At 24.2% G+C, this 21,590-nt stretch overlaps 1 protein-coding gene across 1 annotated transcript; it reads left to right on the top strand.

The window, feature by feature from the left end:
* Window positions 1–17,600: 17,600 nt before the first annotated feature.
* On the top strand, window positions 17,601–18,863 carry HO173_013061 (uncharacterized protein; the record flags this gene model as incomplete). Its single annotated transcript, XM_037314890.1, has 5 exons — window positions 17,601–17,704; window positions 17,809–17,942; window positions 17,990–18,084; window positions 18,133–18,664; window positions 18,715–18,863. 5 exons carry the CDS (start codon window positions 17,601–17,603, stop codon window positions 18,861–18,863), a joined length of 1,014 nt encoding a protein of 337 aa, XP_037158223.1.
* Window positions 18,864–21,590: the final 2,727 nt, after the last annotated feature.

The raw sequence follows: 21,590 nt of genomic DNA, 5'->3' as shown, positions 1-21,590 counted from the left end.
ATTTATTATACGCGTTTTCTCTTTTAAAGAATAATTAGAAAGATAATTAGAATATTAATTAGATCGCTTACTTTTAGAATACTATTTATTTTATATTTATATTTAAAAAGATATAATAATAAATATAAATACTTTTAATTAAGAATCTTTATTAATAAACTCTTAACTAGCTATTTAATTTTTTAATAATAAAAAAATATTAAATTAGTTAGAAGATTCTAAAAGCGATAAATTAGAAAGTTCTAAAGATAGTTAATTAGAAAGTTCTAAAGATAATTAATTAAAAAATTTTTAAAGTAATTAATTAGAAAGTTCTAGAGATAATTAATTAGAAAGTTCTCGAAGTAATTAGTTAGAAAGTTCTAGAGATAATTAATTAGAAAGTTTTAAAAATAATTAATTATAAAGTTTTAAAAGTAATTAGATAATAGATTTAGATAGTAATTTATTAATAAATTTAATTATATTAGAAAAAGAAGAGATAGACTTTATTATAAAAGAAGCTTAAGATTAAAAATTTCTAATATATAATAAGAATAGTAATATTATAACTTAGCGATAAGTTTTATAATAAATTTATATAAATTTATTAATTTTAATATATAAGTAATTAGTATAATTAGAAGAAGAAGAAATAACTTTTATAATTCTAATTATTATAATAAGAAAGAGTTTAGATATAATCTTCTCTTTTCTAATTATTATTATAATTATCTAACTTTCTAAATTAGATAAATTTAAAAATATATTAATAAGAATAAAGAGTTAATATATATATTCGATAACGATATATTTAGCGATAATAATAATACTTTATTTTAAGATTAAACTATCTTTTAAGATTAAGATATTATTTATAAAAATAGAAATTTTAATAATATATATAATAAAAATATTAAAATTATAATAGTTAAAGAATATCTATCTATATGTAAATTATTAAAAAAATAAAATATAATAAGAAAACTTAGAAAGAGAAGATTTAATATACTTTTTAGCGGCGGTCGCGATAGATAAGAGAGTATTTTAAGTATTATTAATAGTAAAAGTAGCTAGAAAGTCGAGTAATAAGATTTTTAGAAAATCTATTATAAGTAAAAAGAGTATAAATAAAGAAAAAAGCGTTATTAATTATATATTTAAAGTAAAAGAATTATATAAATTTTATCTTAGATAGTAAGTTTAATCTTATATATATTTCTAATTATCTTTCTAATTATAGTCTACTAGCTATCGCTCTTCGCGAAATTAAATATTTTTAGAAATTAATTAAGCTATTAATTTCGAAAACTTTATTTTTAAGACTTATTTAAGAAATTTTATTAGATATAATAAAAAAAAATAATATTAAGTATTATTAATAAAGTTCTATTATTAAGACGATATAGAAGATAATAGAATCTTTTCTATCTAATAATTTTTTAAGTAAGACTTTTTATTATTCTTATATGAAATTCGCTAATAATAGAATATAGATATTTAATTATTAGTAATTTATAATAAACGCGTAATATTATAAATTAAGAATATATAGCTTTTATATAAACTTCTAAAATCGTTTAATATTAAGTTATATATAAGTATAATAATAAATTAAAAGCTTATAGTTTAATTTAGATAGATTTTTAAACTACTATAAATAATAAAATAAAAAACTTTATAATTAAATTATCGACTTTCTTAATTTATAATATAATCTTTAATTATTATATTACTTATAAGATTATATTCTACTTCGAATTCTAGTTATCTTTAAAATTAATATTATATAATATATTTAATTTATAATTTAAAAGATTTATATTATATTAAAGAATTAATAATTTTTATTATTATAAAATTATTTATATTATAATTATAGTTTTAATATAAATATATATTATATTTTCTTATCTAATTATTAATAATTATATATTTTTATAAATTCTTATTATTATATTAAAAAATAAAAGATTTTATTAAAGTCTATATATATTTAATTATTATATTAATTCTCGACTTAAAATTCTAATTATCTTTATAATTAATATTATATAAAATTATTAATTTATAATTCTAAAAAATTATATTATATTAAAAAATTAAAATAAGTTATTATTATAAAATTATTTATATTATAATAATAGTTTTAATATAGAAATATATTTATTATACTTACTTATTTAATTAATAAATACTATATTTATATAATAGATTCTTATTATTATCTTAGAAAATAAAAGATTTTAATTAAAATCTATTAGATATTTATTTATTATATTAATCTTAGATTCGTATTCGACTTAGAATTCTAATTATCTTTATAATTAATACTATATAAAGTATTTAATTTATACTTTTAAAAAATTATATTATATTAAAAATTATATTCTATTAAATTATAAAAAAAATCTATTATTATAAAATTATAAGTATTATAAGTATAGTTTAAATATCTTATTTTCTTATTTAATTAATAAGTATTATATTTAATAATAGATTTCTATTATTATCTTAAAAAATAAAAGATTCTATTAAAATCTATAAGATATTATATTTTTTACGAGTAAAGGCCTATAAATTAAATTTATAATTATTTTTTTAATTAAGAGCTATCGAGTAAATAGATAAGTAATCTTTAATAAGCGAACTTTAATAAGCGGGCTATTCGGCTATCGAGCGAACTTTAATAAGCGATATTTAAATTTCTTACGCTTTAATACTTATAAGATTAAATTTAGAAATTATTTTTTTATCTAAAAGTTCTTATTTCGTTCTATAATTTTAGAAAGAAATCTTAAAATTTTAATAGAAAATAAAAAAGTTATTCTAAAATTAAATAATATATATCTATTTTTTAATTAGAGCTATTTAATTATATTTTTTTTATAATTATAAATATTAATTTATTTACTCGCGATAATTTAGTTAATCTAATTAAAGAGCGTAATAACTCTAAATTTATAATTAACTATATATATAAATTTAAGATTTTTAAACTTAATTCTATCTTATTCTATTATATATATTAATATAATTAATTATTAATTACTAACTAACTTATTAGCGTATAATTAAACTCGCGAACTTTTCTTTAAATTTAAACTTTAAATTCTTCTTTAAGTTTTTTATTATATCTATTTTATTCTTCTTTATCTAAAAATCTTATAATTTTATAATATTAATTATTATCTTAAGTTTTACGCGAGCGCTATAAATTAAAATAAAAATAATAAACTTTTTATATACTACTTCTTTCTTTTTTTTTTTTTTTTTTTTATTTATTATAATATTATAATAATTAGAAAGATAATTAGAAAGATACTTAGAAGTTATATTTTATTTTCTTCTTATAATATATCTTTTATATACTATCGTTTATAGATCTAGTAAATATATATATTATAAAATTAACGTAATAGTAATTTTATATAGCGAGAAGATAAATAATAATAGAATTATAAATAATCTATTATTAAAAGAGAAAGATAAGATTCTTTATTATTATAAAGTAAAATTAAATTTATAATTTTAATTATATATATAGAAGTAAATAATATAAATAATCTTTAGCGAATACTTCGCGATAATAATCTTTTAATAAAATTCTTTTTATTTTTATCGCTATTAAGATCTTATAATTATTTAATTAATATTAAAAATTATAAGCGTAAAGCGATAGAAGAGCTCTTATAGAATTCTTATATTATTAAATCTTATTAATATATAATAACTCTTAAAGTATATAATCTACTTAAAGCTCGCTTATAAAAATTATTTATTATCTAATCTTAATATGATATTAATCGCGAGAGATAAAGTTAAAAATATAAATAGATTTAAAAGCGTAAGTTTAGAGAAGTAGAAAAAGATATTATAAGAGATTAAAGATATATACTTTTATAAATAATAAGATCGACTATATTATAGTATTATTAGATATTAATATATATAATTTTTTTATTTAATATTTTAAAGAGAAAGTATATATCTATATTAGCTATATAATTAAGTCTAAATAATTAAAAATAAAAAAGCGCTATTAATAATAATAAGAGTATAAACTTATAATAAAAAGATTTAATAGAGAAGAAAATATTAAATAATCTCATCTATCTCGTAATTTTAAGATAAATAAAAAAAGAGAAAGAATAAGAGATAAGTATATTATTAGATAATAACTTAAAGTTATTAATTAGATTATTTAATATAATTAAGTAATCTTATAAATAGAGATTACTTCTTATCTTTATAATAATTTAAAAGTTTTAATAAAGAACTTATTAGTCTCTATAAGCGAAAATAATATATATTAACTCTTATAACTATAAATTTTATTATATAATTAAAAAATATAAGTATAGAGATTTTACGATATAGAACTATTCTTCTAAAATCGATTATAAGAATATACTATTATTATTTCTCGCGTATATAAAATTATTAACTTATAATTTTTAGATTAAAAAAATATATAATTATATATAAACGAATTCTATAGTAAATATCTTTTTATTTATTACTCTCTCTTTAATAAAAGTATACTAAAAATTATCTAGACTAATTAATTAAAATTCGATTTATTATCTTTATATATTTATTTTAATAAGATTAAGCGCGTAATATAAAGAAATTTAATAGTATAATAATTTAATATAAATAATAATAATTTTCTAGATTTATTAGACTCGACTAAATAGTAATTAGAGAATTATAATTATACGCTAAATAAATAGAAGTTAAATAAAGATAACGATAGAATAGAAGAGATCTTTTAAATAATAATTAATAACTATAATAATAAGATTTTAAATCGCTTTTTATTTTTATTATTAAGATATAAATACTTAGATATAAGAGCTTAAAAGAAGAGATTATAATAGATTTCGCTATCTATTAATTAGAAAGATACTTAGAATTTTATAATATAAATTCTTTTCTCTTATATCGAACGCTAATTCTTAAAGTTTATAAATCTTTTTTAAGATAATTAAGAGGTAATAGACTTACTAATATATTATCTAATAGCTCTTCGCTATTAATCTCTTAATTCTTTATAAAAGCTATTTCTTATACTTAATAATAGCGAAGCGATAACTTTATATTATTAAGTTTTTAGTCGTTTACGCTATCTATCTTATAAGCCTCTTTTAATATTTCTATTAAGAGTTATAATCGATTTTAAGATATAATTCTTTTTAATTATAATATCTTTTTTATACGATGAGTACTTTCTATTTATAGATATATCTAGAAATAGATAATACTTCTCGATTAAGATTTATATCTTAAATATTTATATTCGTTAGATATATATTTTTCTTTAAATCTTCCTTTTTATTAGCTTTAATATTTCTATTAAATTTACTCTTATCTTTCTTTCTTAACTTTTTAACTTTTTCTTCTTTAATCTTATAAATAATATCTTAAATTTCTATTATTATATTAAATTCTTACTTCTAATTTAATTTATATTAAGTTTATTTATAACTATTATTTAACTTATAATACTATAAAGTTTAAGAATTTAAGATCTTATTTTATACTCTCGATATATATACGTAATTAATATTATCGCTTAAGACTCTTTATTAAAGTAATTATTATTACGCTCTAAGCGTTCCTTTACTTACTTATATTTAATATTTCTTCTTCTATCTTATACGCGTAATAGATATAGTTAATTCTATAATTCAAATCTTAAATCTTAGACTTCGCGTAGAGCTAAAATAATACTTTATAGTAATTAAGTATAAATTTCTAATTCTCGATATCTAATTAAGTTTTAAGCGTACTTTTATAAATTAGAAAGAAATATTTATCGATTAAGTCTTTAATCTCGATATTTTTATTTTATTAAATACTTTTATAGATAAAGCTATTAACGATATAAGAATATAGAGATAATAGAGATTTTATACTCTCGTAGATTATCTTAATAAGCTTTTATAAAAAAAATCTATATTTATAAATTATTCGAATTCTTATTCGATCTATAAGCGCGTTTTATAATTTAATTATATTTTATTTATATAGATTAACGCTAAGTAGTATTTCTTTTTTAGTAATCTTCTTATTAATAATAGAGATTATATTTAGATTCTTACTTCTAATCTAATTTATACTAAGATTATTTATAACTATTATTTAACTTATAATACTTTAAAATTCGAGAATTTAAGATTTTATTTTTCGTATTAAAATTATTAACTATATATTTATTTAAATAAGAAGTTCTCGCTAATAAAGAGAATATAAAGAGATTATTATTAGAATAATAAATTTATATATTTTTCGATAATTAGAAAGATAATTAGAATTCTATTCTATATTAAGTATCTTAACTCTCTTCTATCTAAGTAAAGTACTTTTAATTATCTTATTCTTATTTTTTATATACTTTCTTTTATTATATATTAATATATTATTTATATAAGCTTTATATCTTTAATTATTAATATAACTCTTTTATTATAAATAGCGTAGAGATTATTAATTATATAATTTATTAATAGAATAATAACTTAATAGAAAGCTAATATATAATAAAATTTCGATATTAGAGTCGCTTTAATAGCTTCTTATAACGTATTTAATATAGAAGCCTAAATTCGTATAGTATAATAAGATAATAATATTATATTAATAATCTCTCGTATTATATAAGCGAAAGATCTTTTTAAAAGAAGTAAATTAGTTAATTTCTAATATCTTTTAATCTCTCGTAAAGTAATAGCTAAATTATTATTAATTATATATATATATTACTTAATAAAATATTATATTACTATACTTACTTTCTTATTTCTAACGTCGATTTTTAGTCTTTATAAGTAAAGACCTCGAAATACTCTTTCTAATAATCTTTATATCGAAAGCGCGAATAACTAAAGACTTATCTTATTCGATTTTTTTCGCAATTATCTTTTTACGACTAGAAGACTTTAAGAATTTTCTTTTAACTTAAAGCTTTAATATAAAGATTAAATAAATAATTATTCGGCTAATTATTTATATCGTTAAGAAGATTATTAAGATTTATATTATCTTTTAAATAAATCGACGAAGTATATAAATTGATATCGCTATCTCTATATAATAATAATATAATAAAATCGCTATCGAGATTAATAATTACTAATAATATATTATTATTAAATTAGATTAAGACGAATAAGATAAAATAATTATAATATAAAATATTGATAAGAGAAAATATTTAATTTATAATAAAATACTAAGAAAGAAAGAAAGAGAGAATTTCTACTTATAATTTTAATATCTTAAAATCTATCTAGCGTTATACTAGCGAAGTCTATTAAATTTAATCTATTAAAATACGCTATATAATATAATAATTATACTTTTAATTATTATTATAATTATATTAGTTAACTCTAAAGAAACTAATCTTTTAATTAGAAGATTTATATCTAGATATTTAATAACTATATATTAGAATATACTTACTTTAAATTCTAGATATAAATATCTTTACTCTTAGATGAGATAAAGAAGCTATAGATTTAAAATCGAATATTACTAAGAGTCGCCTACTATTTTCTATTATATTTTAGCTATTTACGATTATTAATATACTCGCTAATAAGAAAGATATATTATTACTATACGAATTTAATCGCGATATTAATAATAACTATAAAAACTAAAGCTATCGAATATAGAAATACTATAAAAAAACCGCTAAAAGAAAGAACTATATTATTACTATATAAATTTAATCGCGATATTAATAATAATTATAGAAATTAAAGCTATTAAATATAGAAATACTCGCTAATAAGAAAGGCGTATTATTACTATAAATAACCGAATTAAAAAATTAAAAAAAAAGAAAAAAAAGAAAAAAAAATATATAAATAAATTTAATCGCGATATTAATAATAATTATAAAAACTAAAGCTATCGAATATAGAGATACTCGCTAATAAGAAAGATGTATTATTATTATATAAATTTAATCGCGATATTAATAATAACTATAGAAATTAAAGCTATTAGAGTATAGAGAATATAATCTTTAATTTAATATAGATTTTAGAATAAGAAGCCTCTTTTATTAAAGTAGTAGTATTTTTATAAATATATATCTATATTTAAATCGATTTAAGAAGTTTTATTCTATAAATATAAAATATATAAAGTTATTAGATTAAGTATAATAGCTAAATATTATTAATTAAGCGTAATAAATAGAATAATAATTAGAATATCTTATTCTTAACTTAGAATAGTTTTTCTTTTATTTATTATATATTTTCTTTTTATAAAAACTACGTCTAGACTTTAATAATACTATATTATTATTTATAAACTTATATCTTATTATAATTATCTAAAAAGCTATATATCTTTTAATTATAAAGTAATTCTTTTTATATAAAATATATATAATTAAGCCGCTAGATATTAGTTAGTAATTTTCTTTATTTATAATTATTAAAGAGTAAGTTATATTATTAAAATTACTCGCTAATTTTATCTTTATAGCTTCTTAAAGTATTTATAATATAGAGATTTAAATTTGAAGCGAATTAATCGATTTTAAAGTTATATAAATTAAGATCTTCTTTATTATTTAAGCGAATATAATTTAAGAAATAATTAAATTCGTTAATCTCTACTATTCGCGAATTTTCTTTAATATATAAACTTTTAAGTCTAATTAGTAATAATATAATTAATGTATATAATTAATTTATTATTTAATTTAAATATATATAATTAATATAATTACGTACTTTTCTTATTTATAATTATACTTCTTAAACTTCGCGTATAATCTTCTAATTTTTACCTTCGCGAAATCTTATCTTTACTTTACTTCGATAATTTAAATAAGTCTAAATTAATAGTTAATAAATTATTAATAATTTTCTAAGTTTTATAATTATCGAGTTAATAACTTTAATAAATAATAATATTATATATTAATAAATTATATTTAGTATTATAATTAATTATTATATTAAGAGATATAGCGCTATTAAATATATACTTACTTTATAAAAATAATATTATTAATTTAATTTAACTATAGAATATAAAGAAAATAATTTTATTTTCTTTAGATATAAGTAATATTATAATAAATAAGTGTATTATAATATAAATACTATAATAATAAAAAGAATTTTTAAGAAAAAAAAGAGTAAATTAGAAAAGAATAGTATTAAATATTTATTATCGAGCTAATTAATATTATATAATTAAAATCTTATTAGAATAAAATACTATTTAAAGATAGATTAAGTTTAAATATTAATTAGAAAGCTAATTAGAAAAAGAGATTAACTTCTTTTTTATTAATATATATCGTAGAGCTATATATAAGCGCTTCTTTCTATATTTTAAATATACTTTAGATATTTATAGCTATATATATACGCCCCCTCTTATATTTCATATATATTTTATATATTTCGATATTCTTTATATACGCGATATATCTATTAAAGATAATTTTATTAAATTTATTAATTTTTATTTAATTTTATATTTATTAGTTATAAGAAAAGCTCTTTATTTTAATATTATAACTTTATTAATTTATTATTCTTAGATATTAAGTCGCGTATAGCTTATAATTAATTTACTTACTTTTCTTCTCTTCTTCTATTATAAAGATAGAAGAAGATATTATTTCTTTTTTCGCCTTCGTCTATAACGAATTAGTTATTATTTTTATAAGATTAAAGATATCGACTTAAAGATAAAATCGCTTAATTAAAAGCGAAGAATATAATATTTTAATATTTTAACGCTTAAATAAAAGATATTATAATATTACTTAAATAAAAGAGAGTTATATTAATAAGAAAGATTTTAATATTTAAAAATAATCTTAGCGTAGTAAAAGATTTAATTTTTATATATAAAAGATTTAGATAATAATTAGTTTAGCTAATTAAATTATTAAAGCGTTTAAATTAGATTTTAATTCTATATTAATATCTAATAAAATTTATTTAATAGTTTTAAGATATTAATATATACTCTTTATTAATATAGTTAGCGATTAGAATATTAATTAAATAAATATAATTCTTAATTCTAATATTTAAAATAATATAGCGACGAATAAGTAATATTAAAGCGAATTAAGTATATATTATATCGAGTAGAAAAGCGTTAATAGCTAGACTAATTAGAGTTTTAAATTAATTAAATTAAATATTAATTCTATATTAGCGTTATTATATACTTTTAAATATATAATCGCTAATTATAACGCTAATTAGAAAGAATTAATCTTTAATTTAAAATATTAAAAATAATATAATAATATATTATTAAAGTGAATATAAGTTATTAAAGCGATATAAGTTTCTATTATAGCGAGAAGATAGAATTTATATATTAAATATTAATCTTATTTTATTTCTAATATTTTATTTATTTATATATCTCTTTTAATTTCTCTTTAAATATCTTAATTTTACGATATTAATTAGATCTTTATTTAGCGTAAACTTAACTTTCTTAATTAACGATACTTAATATAAGATATTAATAAATATATTTCAATATAAAGATAGTAATAAATCTTACTTTCTTTTTAATATTAATAATAAAAAATAATAAATATAATAATAAATAAAGATAGTATAGGCTATATAGAATTAGTTTAAATCTAATAGCGATTATTAATCTATTTATTAAGACTTAGAAATTAGAAAATTCTAGAAATAAATATAATTTAACGAATATACGCTCGTCGATTTCGAGAAGCTATATATTATTTATTATTACTATAATAAGATTCTAATTTATTTATTTATAGATTATAAAATAAGCGATATAATAGTATATATTAAGTTTAAGAAATATATTAAGAAATCTAATTTAAGTAGTTTATAATAAACGAATCTAATTAATAATTATAAAAATTAGATATATTTCTAAATTAGATAATATAAATTATTAATAAATAAAATAATAAATAGAATATCTAGCTTACTATTTACTCTAGAAAAGATAATATTAAAATTCTCTTATAATATTAGAAGATCGAAAGCTTATACGCGAAGACTTTTCGAAATAATTTCGTCGCTAAATTATAAATATTAATATTTTATTTATAATTACTAATAATTCTAAGATATTATAACTCTTACGCTATCTTAATCTTAATATATAATTAAAATTAATATTTATTATAAAGAATTAATTAATAAGAAAAGCTATAGAGCTAGAGATAAAATTATTAAAGAATTTATTAATTAATAATATTAAAGTCTCTCTAACTCTAAATTATTAATTATCTTATAATTATTAATTATTTATAATAATTCTAATCTTTTTTATTAATATTAATTAGTAATAATATAAGATTCTTATAAATTTTAAATATATCGAAGATAAATATATTAGTTAGAAACTTATAAGTATTATTAATTTAATTCTTATAGAATATAAGATTTAATCTTTATATATTTAGACTTATAACTAATAACGCTAATAATAATAATATACTCTTTAAAGATTTAATTATTTATCTTTTTATTTTCGTAATAAAAAACTCGCTTAATATTAAAGAATTTAAGTTCTTAAATTATTTATAATATATTTTTTATATAGCGTATATTATTTAATTAATCTTAAAAGAACTTCTAGATAATATTAGAGTTATTTTAATAAATAAGAAATTTTAGAGAAGCTAAAATAATAAAGAAGATAAGAATTAAGTTTAAATAAGTATAATTAATCTATCGATAACTCTAATAAAAATATAATATTTCTTATTATTATTCTAATTATTATATTATTAATTATATTAAAATTTAAAAAATTATTATATATATTAATATTAGCGACTAGCGTAAAGAGATCTTTTTTATATTATAAACTAAACGACTTTAAGATAAAAATATTTTAATATTAGATAAATATTAATCTTCTAAAAAAAGTAATATTATTAAAAACGCCTTTTTAAGCTCTTTTAGAATATTAAGACTCGCTAAAATTTAATTTATTAGATATTAATTCGCGCTCTACTTCTTTATATTAATATTATATACTTTTTAAAAAATAGATTAACTATCTATTTAAGATTAAATAATAAAAAATAATTATAAATAAAAATTATAGTCTAGACGTCTAAATAATTTTTAATTAATTTCTAATAGATTTAATATTTAATTTAGCTTATTAAATTTTTTTATAAATTTATAAAATTAATAAATAGAGAAAAGAAGATTATAATTTACTACGTCTTTAATATTTATAATTATCTATTTAATTATATAGATAAAGAGCTTAGAAAATTAAGAAGAAAGAGAGTTTCTTAAAAAAAAGAACTTTTTAAAGCTTTTAAGACGGCTTATGAGAAATTAACTATCTATTATAATCGAACTTAATTAAATTTAAACTATCTATATAAATAAGTTACGCTTTTATATTTAAATTATAATAATATAAAATTAAAGAAATTAAATTAAAAGATTAATATTAAAAAGAAGCTATAGATAAAGATCTACTAAAAAGCGCTTAAAAAGATATTTTAAAATTATTAAAATATTAATATAAGTAGTTAATTATAAAGAGTTAAGCGAATAAGTTAATTAAATAAAAATACGCTTAATTAAGCGATAAAATTTGAGATTAAGAATTTAGATAATAAGAATAAATATAATTAGCTTTAGTAATATAGATAAAATAATAAGTCTTCTAATTATTATTCTAATTATAATCTTATCTCTAATCTTTATAAAGCTTCTTTTAATAATTTAGCGAATCTTTTAATTTTAAAATAATAAAAGAAATTAAAGTTTAAATACGCTATAATCGCTTAAATAACTTATAATATTCTTTATTCTCTCGCGAAGACTATTATATATAAGCGATATTTCTTAATAACTAAAAGATATTATAATACTTAGAAGTATTATTTATTAGCGATATTTCGTACTCTAATAATAATTCTTTATATAAAGTATTAAGAAAATAAGCTTAAATAAGATTAAACTTAATCTTAAAGAAGATCTTAATATATCGAATTAGATTAAAAGAGCTAATAGTACTTTATATAAAAACTTAATTAATATTTATAATAATTATATTAATAAAGATAATAAGCTTATAAAAAGTACTTTCGATAAGTTTAATATTTATAAGTTTATTAAGATATATTACTAATACTCTATAATATATAGAGAGAAATAATTAATAAGATTTATAGTTAGAGAGAGTTAGTAATAATAGATTTAATCTTAAAAAAGAGATTTAAAATAATTTAAAAAGCGAATTTATTTATAAATAATTAATAAGTTTAATTAGATAGAGATAGACTTAAGAGTATTTAATAGAATTAAGATAGAGTAGAATAGAAGAGTAAATTAGAGTTTAAGAGAAGAATAAATATAAAGTTTATTAAGCTTATCTAACGCGTTAAGATAAATATATAAATAAAGATAATTATAGAATTTTATTCTTATAATATTTAAAGATTTAAAATTTAGAATATTCTTTTATATTATAATTTTAAGAAGAAGAATAGAGACGCTTATAGTTCTAATTATTATTCTAATTATTAATATTAATAAAAAGATAAATAGCTATATTAAATTACTCTTTATATTCCCTCTCTCTTAATAAAGAAGAATAAATATATTCTATATATCTTAGTCGGATTATTCTATAAATATAGAAATCTTAGTAAGAATATCTTATATATATATATTTTTATAGTATATAATCTCATAGATATATTATATCCGTGGAATATCCCGCCAAGATCCCGAACCCATATTAGAAAAATGATATGATATTTTTTTTTTTTTTTTTTTTTTTTTTTTTTTTTTTTTTTTTTTTATTTTTTTTTTTTTTTTTTTTTTTTTTTTTTTTTTTTTTTTTTTTTTTTTTTTTTTTTTTTTTTTTTTTTTTTTTTTTTTTTTTTTTTTTTTTTTTTTTTTTTTTTTTTTTTTTTTTTTTTTTTTTTTTTTTTTTTTTTTTTTTTATTTTTTTTTTTTTTTTTTTTTTTTTTTTTTTTTTTTTTTTTTTTTTTTTTTTTTTTTTTTTTTTTTTTTTTTTTTTTTTTTTTTTTTTTTTTTTTTTTTTTTTTTTTTTTTTTTTTTTTTTTTGGTTTGTTTTTTTTTTTTTTTTTTTTTTTTTATTTTTTTTTTTTTTTTTTTTTTTTTTTAATAATAAATTTTTTTATACTCGATAAATATATATTTATAATTTTATTAAAATCGATTAGTATCTAGATAATTAGTATACTTATTAATCTTCGTATTCTCTTTAAAGGCGAATAACTCTTTATATAGTCGAATTCTAAAGTTTCTATATTATCTCTTCTTTTAATAAAAGTCTATATAATTCTTAATCTTAAAGCTATTAATAATACTATAATCTAATACTTAGTAGAAGATTAATTACTAGTTTCTTATAGTCTTTCTCTAAGTCTTATACGCCTAGCGATATTAATCGATAATATCTACGAAGCTTATATTATAGTTATAATTATTAATATAATATAGAATCTTAAGTATCATCCGAGGCTATCTATTAAATAGCTCTCTTATAATCTTTACATTAATAAAGATAAGATCTAGTCTTTTTCGTCATTTCTTAATAATATTACTCGCTTTATTTATTATATATATCGTAAATAGCGAGAGTATCGTATTATTATCGATTTAGTCTAGATATAATACGTCGTCTATCGATATAGTTACGAGCGTCTTCTAGAGTAACTTATAATTCCATTTTTCCCTTATAACCTATAGAATAGCTGGAAAATCGACGCTATTATTTACACGAGTCGTTTTATATACTTTAATGCCTATAATACGTAGCTTATAAAATAACGAAATTAATATAAAGAGGTTATCGAGATAAAGAGTATATATTTTATCGAAGAATAGAGAAGATAGTATAAGCGTAAGCTAATATACTATAGATTCGATAGTTATTAGCATTTCACGTGATTTTAGCTCGTTAATCTTTAAAGTACGCGAGTAATATATAAAGTTATATATATATCTAGTCTTATAAAGAGTCTAGAATTTATACCCTCGTTTAATAGACTTATTCTTTATATTAACGATATATTTTAATTATTCGAAAAATTATATTATTATCTCATCGATAGCGATATTACTATCGGGCCTCTAGTACTTTTAATAGTAATTTCTGAAAGGAGTTAAAAGAGGCTCTATTTTATACTACTACTAAAGCTTCTAAGACTTTAATTCTTACTTAGTTATTACTTTTATCTCTTCTTCTATAGACTTCGTAAATATATTATCGCTTAAAGGATTAATATGAAAAAATCGCTATAATTAAGTAAATCTATTTTAAATTATAAATAACTATAGAATATATATAAAGTCTAAGAGATAGATTAGTATAATTAACTATCTTACTATAATAAGAGAATATATATTATAAAATATATCCTTATTTTAGTACTCTACGATCTCGCCTTTCTAATAAACGTTTATATAAACGAGATACTCTATAAATATCTTAATTTCGACTATATTAGTAATCTACTAAGCTCGCTAATTTATATTATTTTCTAGAAGCTTCGATTTAATAGAGTCTTATTCTCGTAATATAGTAAGCTACTATAGAGCGTATATATTAGTATTTTATATAATAGTCTTAAATATCTCTTTAGTAAAGAATAGCGAGAATAAGGCGAGTGAACTATTCTAATTAAGATCCGCTGGAATTTAAGACTTCGAATTACGCTTTAGTCTTTTTTAAAAAGTATTAAATATAGTTATAGAAAATTTAGCTATAGTAGTAGCAATAGCGTCATTTTCTTTAATAGCATCGAGTCGCGATTTCTCGATCCTTACTTATTCTTTTTTAAGCTTTCTTTCTTTTACTAAAATCGCTTTTCTCTTAATCTTAATAATCTTATAATTATCGTTATCTTTACTACTATAATCGATTATTTATATAAAAATAATAGTATTTACAATAGCATTTAAAGTCTTCTCTACGATATTATTAGAGATTACTTTAACGGCCTAATTAGTAAAAATAATAACTACTATATTAGTCTCTTTCTTCTTTATAGCCGTCTTATTTACTTTACTTAAAGCTATTTTACGAGATTTTCTTATAGTAGACTTCTTCTTTAATATACCCGAGTATTCTTTATCTCTTTTCTCTTCTTCGTTAATACTATAAAGGCTAGATTAAAGCTTCTAAGACTCGATATTAGCTCCCTTATAAACGATATTAACTATATATTTCAAGTTATCGTAGAGAGTATCGAACTTCTTAATGACGACGATATCGATAGATAAGAGGATATACTTCTATAGCTCGTCTCTAATAAGTCCTTTTTTATATTTTTAAGCAATTAACCTTCTAACTCTTTTAGAAGATCGTCGTATAGACTTCGATATTCTATTATTAATTTTAGACGTATTTAATAATATAATAACTTCTCTCTTAGACTCTCGTTCGATAGTATAAATAGATCCGCCTCTTAGAGGTTCGTAATTAACTAATACTTTAAAGATCTAACTTCCTTTATATATAATATTATCTAATCTTACTCGCTCTAAGAAAGTATATATAGTATTATTATTATACTTCTTATATGCTATTAACGATATTAAAGACGAATTAATTACGCGTATCTAAATAGAAGATTTATAAAAGATTTTAATAGATAAAGAGACTCGAATTTGACGAAATTTTAGTATAGCGAGAAATAAGTTAATGGCGCAATCGATGTGAGCGATATAGTCTATTCCTTCGACTTAGTTTTAATATATTTTTATATATATAGAGGGTGGTTGATATATAGACAGCTACTCTTCTAATTTGGGGGCGAAATCTTCTCCGCGCAATGTGGCGAGAAATAATGCCAAGACGGCCGGAACTACTTTGATCCCCCCCTACTAGCGTGGTCCACCCGGACTCAAGGAAGGGGATACTCCGAGGCAAAAGGCAACAGCGCGGAAAAATCATGTTTGGCATGGCGAGTTGCAGCAGCCAGATAAAGTCAAAGTCCGCAGTGGTCTACATCTTCTAAATAATGCAAGATAGCGTGGGACTTTCTGAAGCCAATGCACCGAGATGAAGCGGGGCGCTAAGAACGTTTTGCAGCTTCGATCGAAAATTGAGTATGTCCAAATAGATGCAAACCTCGACCGTGGAGAATGACCAGCGGCGGTATCTAGAGACCTGCCAAACGCATCAATGAGTCAACATGGGAAGTTTACTGGGATCTTCTGTATGCATCTTATCATTTCGCCACCAACCATCTATTGAGATGGGGCTTTATTGACAAATCTAAGGATTTAGCGCTGTGAAAAAAAGTCTGTTGCAAAAGTACGGTCCCCAGTTGTTATTTGGGTCAGCAAAGGCGCTTCTGGTCAGTTTTTGAATCTGAACTCGATTACCACTAAGTAGTATTCCCCAATATCACTGCCGAAATCGGAGCATACCTCGGCGTCAAATTAAGCGCGGAAAGCGCGCCTTGGCGGGAAGAAGGTTCCCCCCCCCACACCGGCAGCGAGTATCAACAAGTCTCACAGCGACCAAGACCCGCTGATCCGTGTTATCAGTCGGTTGTACTTGGGACATTATTTTGGGCTTTGCTCAGTCCTCACCAAGTCTGCACTGCTACCATGTCTGCCTCCCTTCCCGGAAACCGTGACCTTCCCGCCTCCCAGTACAACCTCAATACCTACTGGGGCCGAGTACAGCAATCCGCCGAAATAGCGGATCCCAGGTGAGATCTTGCTCGGGACCGCCTCACCAGACTTTTGGTGTGGTAGGTATACCGTAATGGCGTCCAGACCTTCGACAGAGAGGCTAATGGTGGGAGCCCCACAGAACCCTCTTCGTCTCCTCTTCCGGTCTTGAGAATGCAAAAAAACTCGTCTCCTCGTACAAGCAGGGCCAGGCAAACTCGATGACCCCAGAGATATGGAGGGCCAAGAAGATAGTCGACTCTACGCTGCACCCTGGTAGGACGCTACTGTTGCACAACCGTCTTCAACGGCTGACAGCTTAGACACCGGACAGCCCGTCTTCCTCCCCTTCCGCATGTCCTGCTTCGTCATCTCCAACCTGATAGTGACTGCTGGTATGCTCACGCCTGGCCTCCAAGTACAGCTACCCTCAGTCCATCCCCAGAACCTCGCTGACCGATCACAGACAACAGGCACTCTCCTTTGGCAAATAACCAACCAATCTCTCAACGTTGGCATCAACAGCGCCAATGCCAATAAGTCCACTCCCCTCTCGACATCTACAATAGCAAAGTCGTACTTTTTCGCCGTCTCCGCTTCTTGCTCCGTAGCTCTTGGCCTCAACGCAATCGTGCCCCGCCTCAAACGCCTATCACCTGCGGCGAAGACCAGTCTGACCCGACTAGTGCCCTTTGCGGCTGTCGCTTCAGCTGGCGCCCTTAATGTGTTCCTGATGCGAGGGGAGGAAATCCGCCAAGGAATCGATGTTTTCCCTACCTTGAGCGAGGAAGAGAAAGCGCAGAAAGAGAAGGATGGCTCACAAGTGCGAAGTCTTGGCAAAAGCAAGAAAGCTGCTACACTGGCGGTTGGAGAGACAGCTCTGAGCAGAGTGCTCAACTCCACGCCCATCATGGTGCTGCCGCCTTTGATCTTGGTACGGTTACAGCAGACAGAATGGCTGAAGCGGAGACCGAAGATGACGCTGCCTGTGAATCTAGGTATGCGGCACTGTCTACCGATCAGAAACCTATGACTAATACAGAAACAGGCCTGATCTTCACAACTTCCATCTTTGCCCTCCCTCTCGCTTTGGCCGCTTTTCCCCAAAGACAGGCAGTTTCGGCGAAGTCTCTGGAAGAGCAGTTCTGGGAAAAAGGTGGCAAAGATGGGAAGGTGGAATTCAATCGAGGAATATAGACGTACTTTTCGCCCTCGATGCTATGTACATAGACGCAGGTTGAGCAGATTTACATACAATGTTGGGTGAGATTTCCATTCATACGCCATTTTTGTGATTGAATAACCACTGGAGCCCAGCCAGTCCAGTCAGTCATTCATAACATTTGAAAAACTTCTGCTGCTCCAGTGCCCTGACCATTTTCCTTCTCGGCGTTCCCAGGCCCCGTCTCTGAGCCGTCTCAAAGGCTCTGTCCTTCCCGTTCCGCAACCTCAAGCTCCGCCTTAGCTTCCGCGTCATCACTCTTCCCACTCGCGTGATCACATCAAGCCCTTGACAAGATACCCCACGTCCGTCTCATTAGGAGTCCACTGGCGTTTCCCTCCACCTCTTTCTCTCCAGCCGTCGCCCCCACTATTGTCTCAGGTCAGGATCGACCGTCTTCAATAGCAGTGAAGACGCCGCCTGTGAAGATGGCTAGCTCGGTGAAGACGCGTACCTCGGTGAAGAGTGGCAGCTCCGCAAACATGACGAGGAGTTGTAGCTGTGATTCTTTCGGTTGGGGTAGCCTGTGCAAGGCTGGCAAGGGCAAGAGTGGCCAGAGTGAAGGAGTCGGAGAGCTCCATGATAAGGGTAGCTGGTATTCTGGCGAGTTGTCGGCGGAAGAAACCAACGGCGTAGACGCGAAGGACCGGTTTGGGAAAAGGATTCGCATGCTCTTGAGCTTGTTGGAAATGGCGAGCGGGTTCTTTAATTGGTTCAGTGCCTAGGGTGTGTACTGATTGAAATCATCTTCTCGGAAAAAGTGCGCGTTCTATCTCAACGACGGTCCCTATCCTTCACATCTTACTAGGATATGTCTTTGCAAACCATCCTCTGTTGGCTTCGAAGGGGCAGGTGCTCCGCCAAGCTCGAGGTTTACTCCAAGGAAAGCCTAGATCGCTGACAGCAGTGGAGAAATTATCCTCTTTTGTTTGGCTTCCCTTTTCATGTCAAGCCAAGCAATGCCATGCACGCGTAGGAACTAAGACCAAACTGACATCTCCGTCCCACGGGCACTCTTTCCTCAGTATTCCTCTTCTCACCTCCATATACCGGAAGAGTGTCGATTCCAGTATTCTCCGATCTGTACAGGAGATCTCTTTGTCTATCTTATTAGACCAACCGCTCGGAACATTGTTGTTAGCGACATCGTTTGGACCACGATATTCAGGGAGAAGAATGAGAGGTGTGACCTTCAGATCCTCGCAAGTGCCGAGGACAAAAAGGATATCACGAAGTTTTGATGGCCCGTGAATGGGGAGGACTCCATGAGCAATCTCGTAGAACATATGAAAATCCTTCCCACTTTTCATCAGAAAATCTGAACTTCTGCTGCTCCCGTCGCTCAAAAGGATTGGGACAGGAAGTTGAGTGCGCGTCGAATAGCTTTTGGCGGCAAGGGTTCCTGGCGGCTTGAGTTTTGTGGTACCTGAAAAATCGGTAGAAGTGCAATACCAAGTAGGCTTGGAACCCAAAGAAGCTGAATAGCGGCGGCCGTGTCCACCCGTGAGAGACAAGACTGGCTTTTCGTGTAGTACAGTGCAATGTGTCACCAAGAAGATTTTTATAGTTCCAGCGTGGAAGATAGAAGGTAGATCCAACAGCGACATCGGCATCTTAGCCCGGGAATTAGGTGGAATGTGTCATTTTGAATAGAATTTGTTCTTTTGGGTGAAGTGAGAGGGCGATGACTCTGTTCCCAACGATTCATGATGGCACAGTGGCACCAATCACGGTAAGACAAAGTGGGATCATAGCTGTGTCGAAGATGGAAGGCCGAGGGTGCAAATACTTTAGAGTGGAAGGTGCAGTGCTGGGTGTGTGCCCCCGAAATTGTTGATGTTCATTCATTACCTATTCTTTAGCGATGTGGCCTTTCTTTCCTTCGTAAGTGAACTTCCCTTCCTTCTGAACGCCAGGCTTTTAAAGCGCCTATGTGGCTTCGAATCCTTTTCCGGCGCGCTAAGACGCGAGCAGCAGCCCTATCTACAACCAATGCGAACCGGTAACAGTAACAACTCGAAGCTGCGGGAAGAACGCGGAAGCCTTCGCAGCACAGGAACAAGGGCGTTAGAAGATGTGTTGAATATTCCAGCCTCGATCAAATATTAGGGTCGTGGTGCTTAGTGAACCTGCATCTGCTGTGAGTATCTCAAAGGTTAAGGGGAATGTTGGAGTGGAAACATTGAGAAACGGAATATGTAGACAATGTTACTCGAGAACTTCCCGTTTGGACTTTGAGTGGGAGCATTTCCATTCAAGGGGAAGAAGCCCGCATGGCTCGCTTCTTCGCAGCTTAGATAAAGCATTCAAGCCAGAAGACATTTGAACGGGATATTCGAAAACTTGATGTAGTCACGCCGTGCAGCTTTCTTTCAGTGTAGTACTTTCCAACTATCAAAAAGCCATGCTTCCAAGTCTATCGCCTTTTGGCATGCTTTCCCGTGACTACTGTTTTATCGCTCGGTAGCAGTAGCAGTCCTCGGGTCCATAGGTCGTGAAGAAATCAATAGCCCAATCCATGTTACCAGCTAGGATAATGAGCGAAGTCAACGTGACGTTTGACATAATTCGTAGCAAAAGGAAGGTAAGACGAGAAACGCTCAACCAAGATTTATTCCTCTCTCGTCTTGTGAGACTCGGCTGCGTAAATGATACTAGATCCACCCTCGAGTTGTGAAACGCCATTGATCTCTTGTATGATG

This window comes from Letharia columbiana (genome assembly GCF_014066305.1).
Source record: "Letharia columbiana isolate WasteWater2 chromosome Unknown xfSc0000025_s0, whole genome shotgun sequence".
Taxonomy (NCBI): Eukaryota; Fungi; Ascomycota; class Lecanoromycetes; order Lecanorales; family Parmeliaceae; genus Letharia; species Letharia columbiana.
The sequence above is the reverse complement of the archived record's forward strand: the minus strand, read 5'-3'. Positions and strand labels throughout refer to the sequence as shown.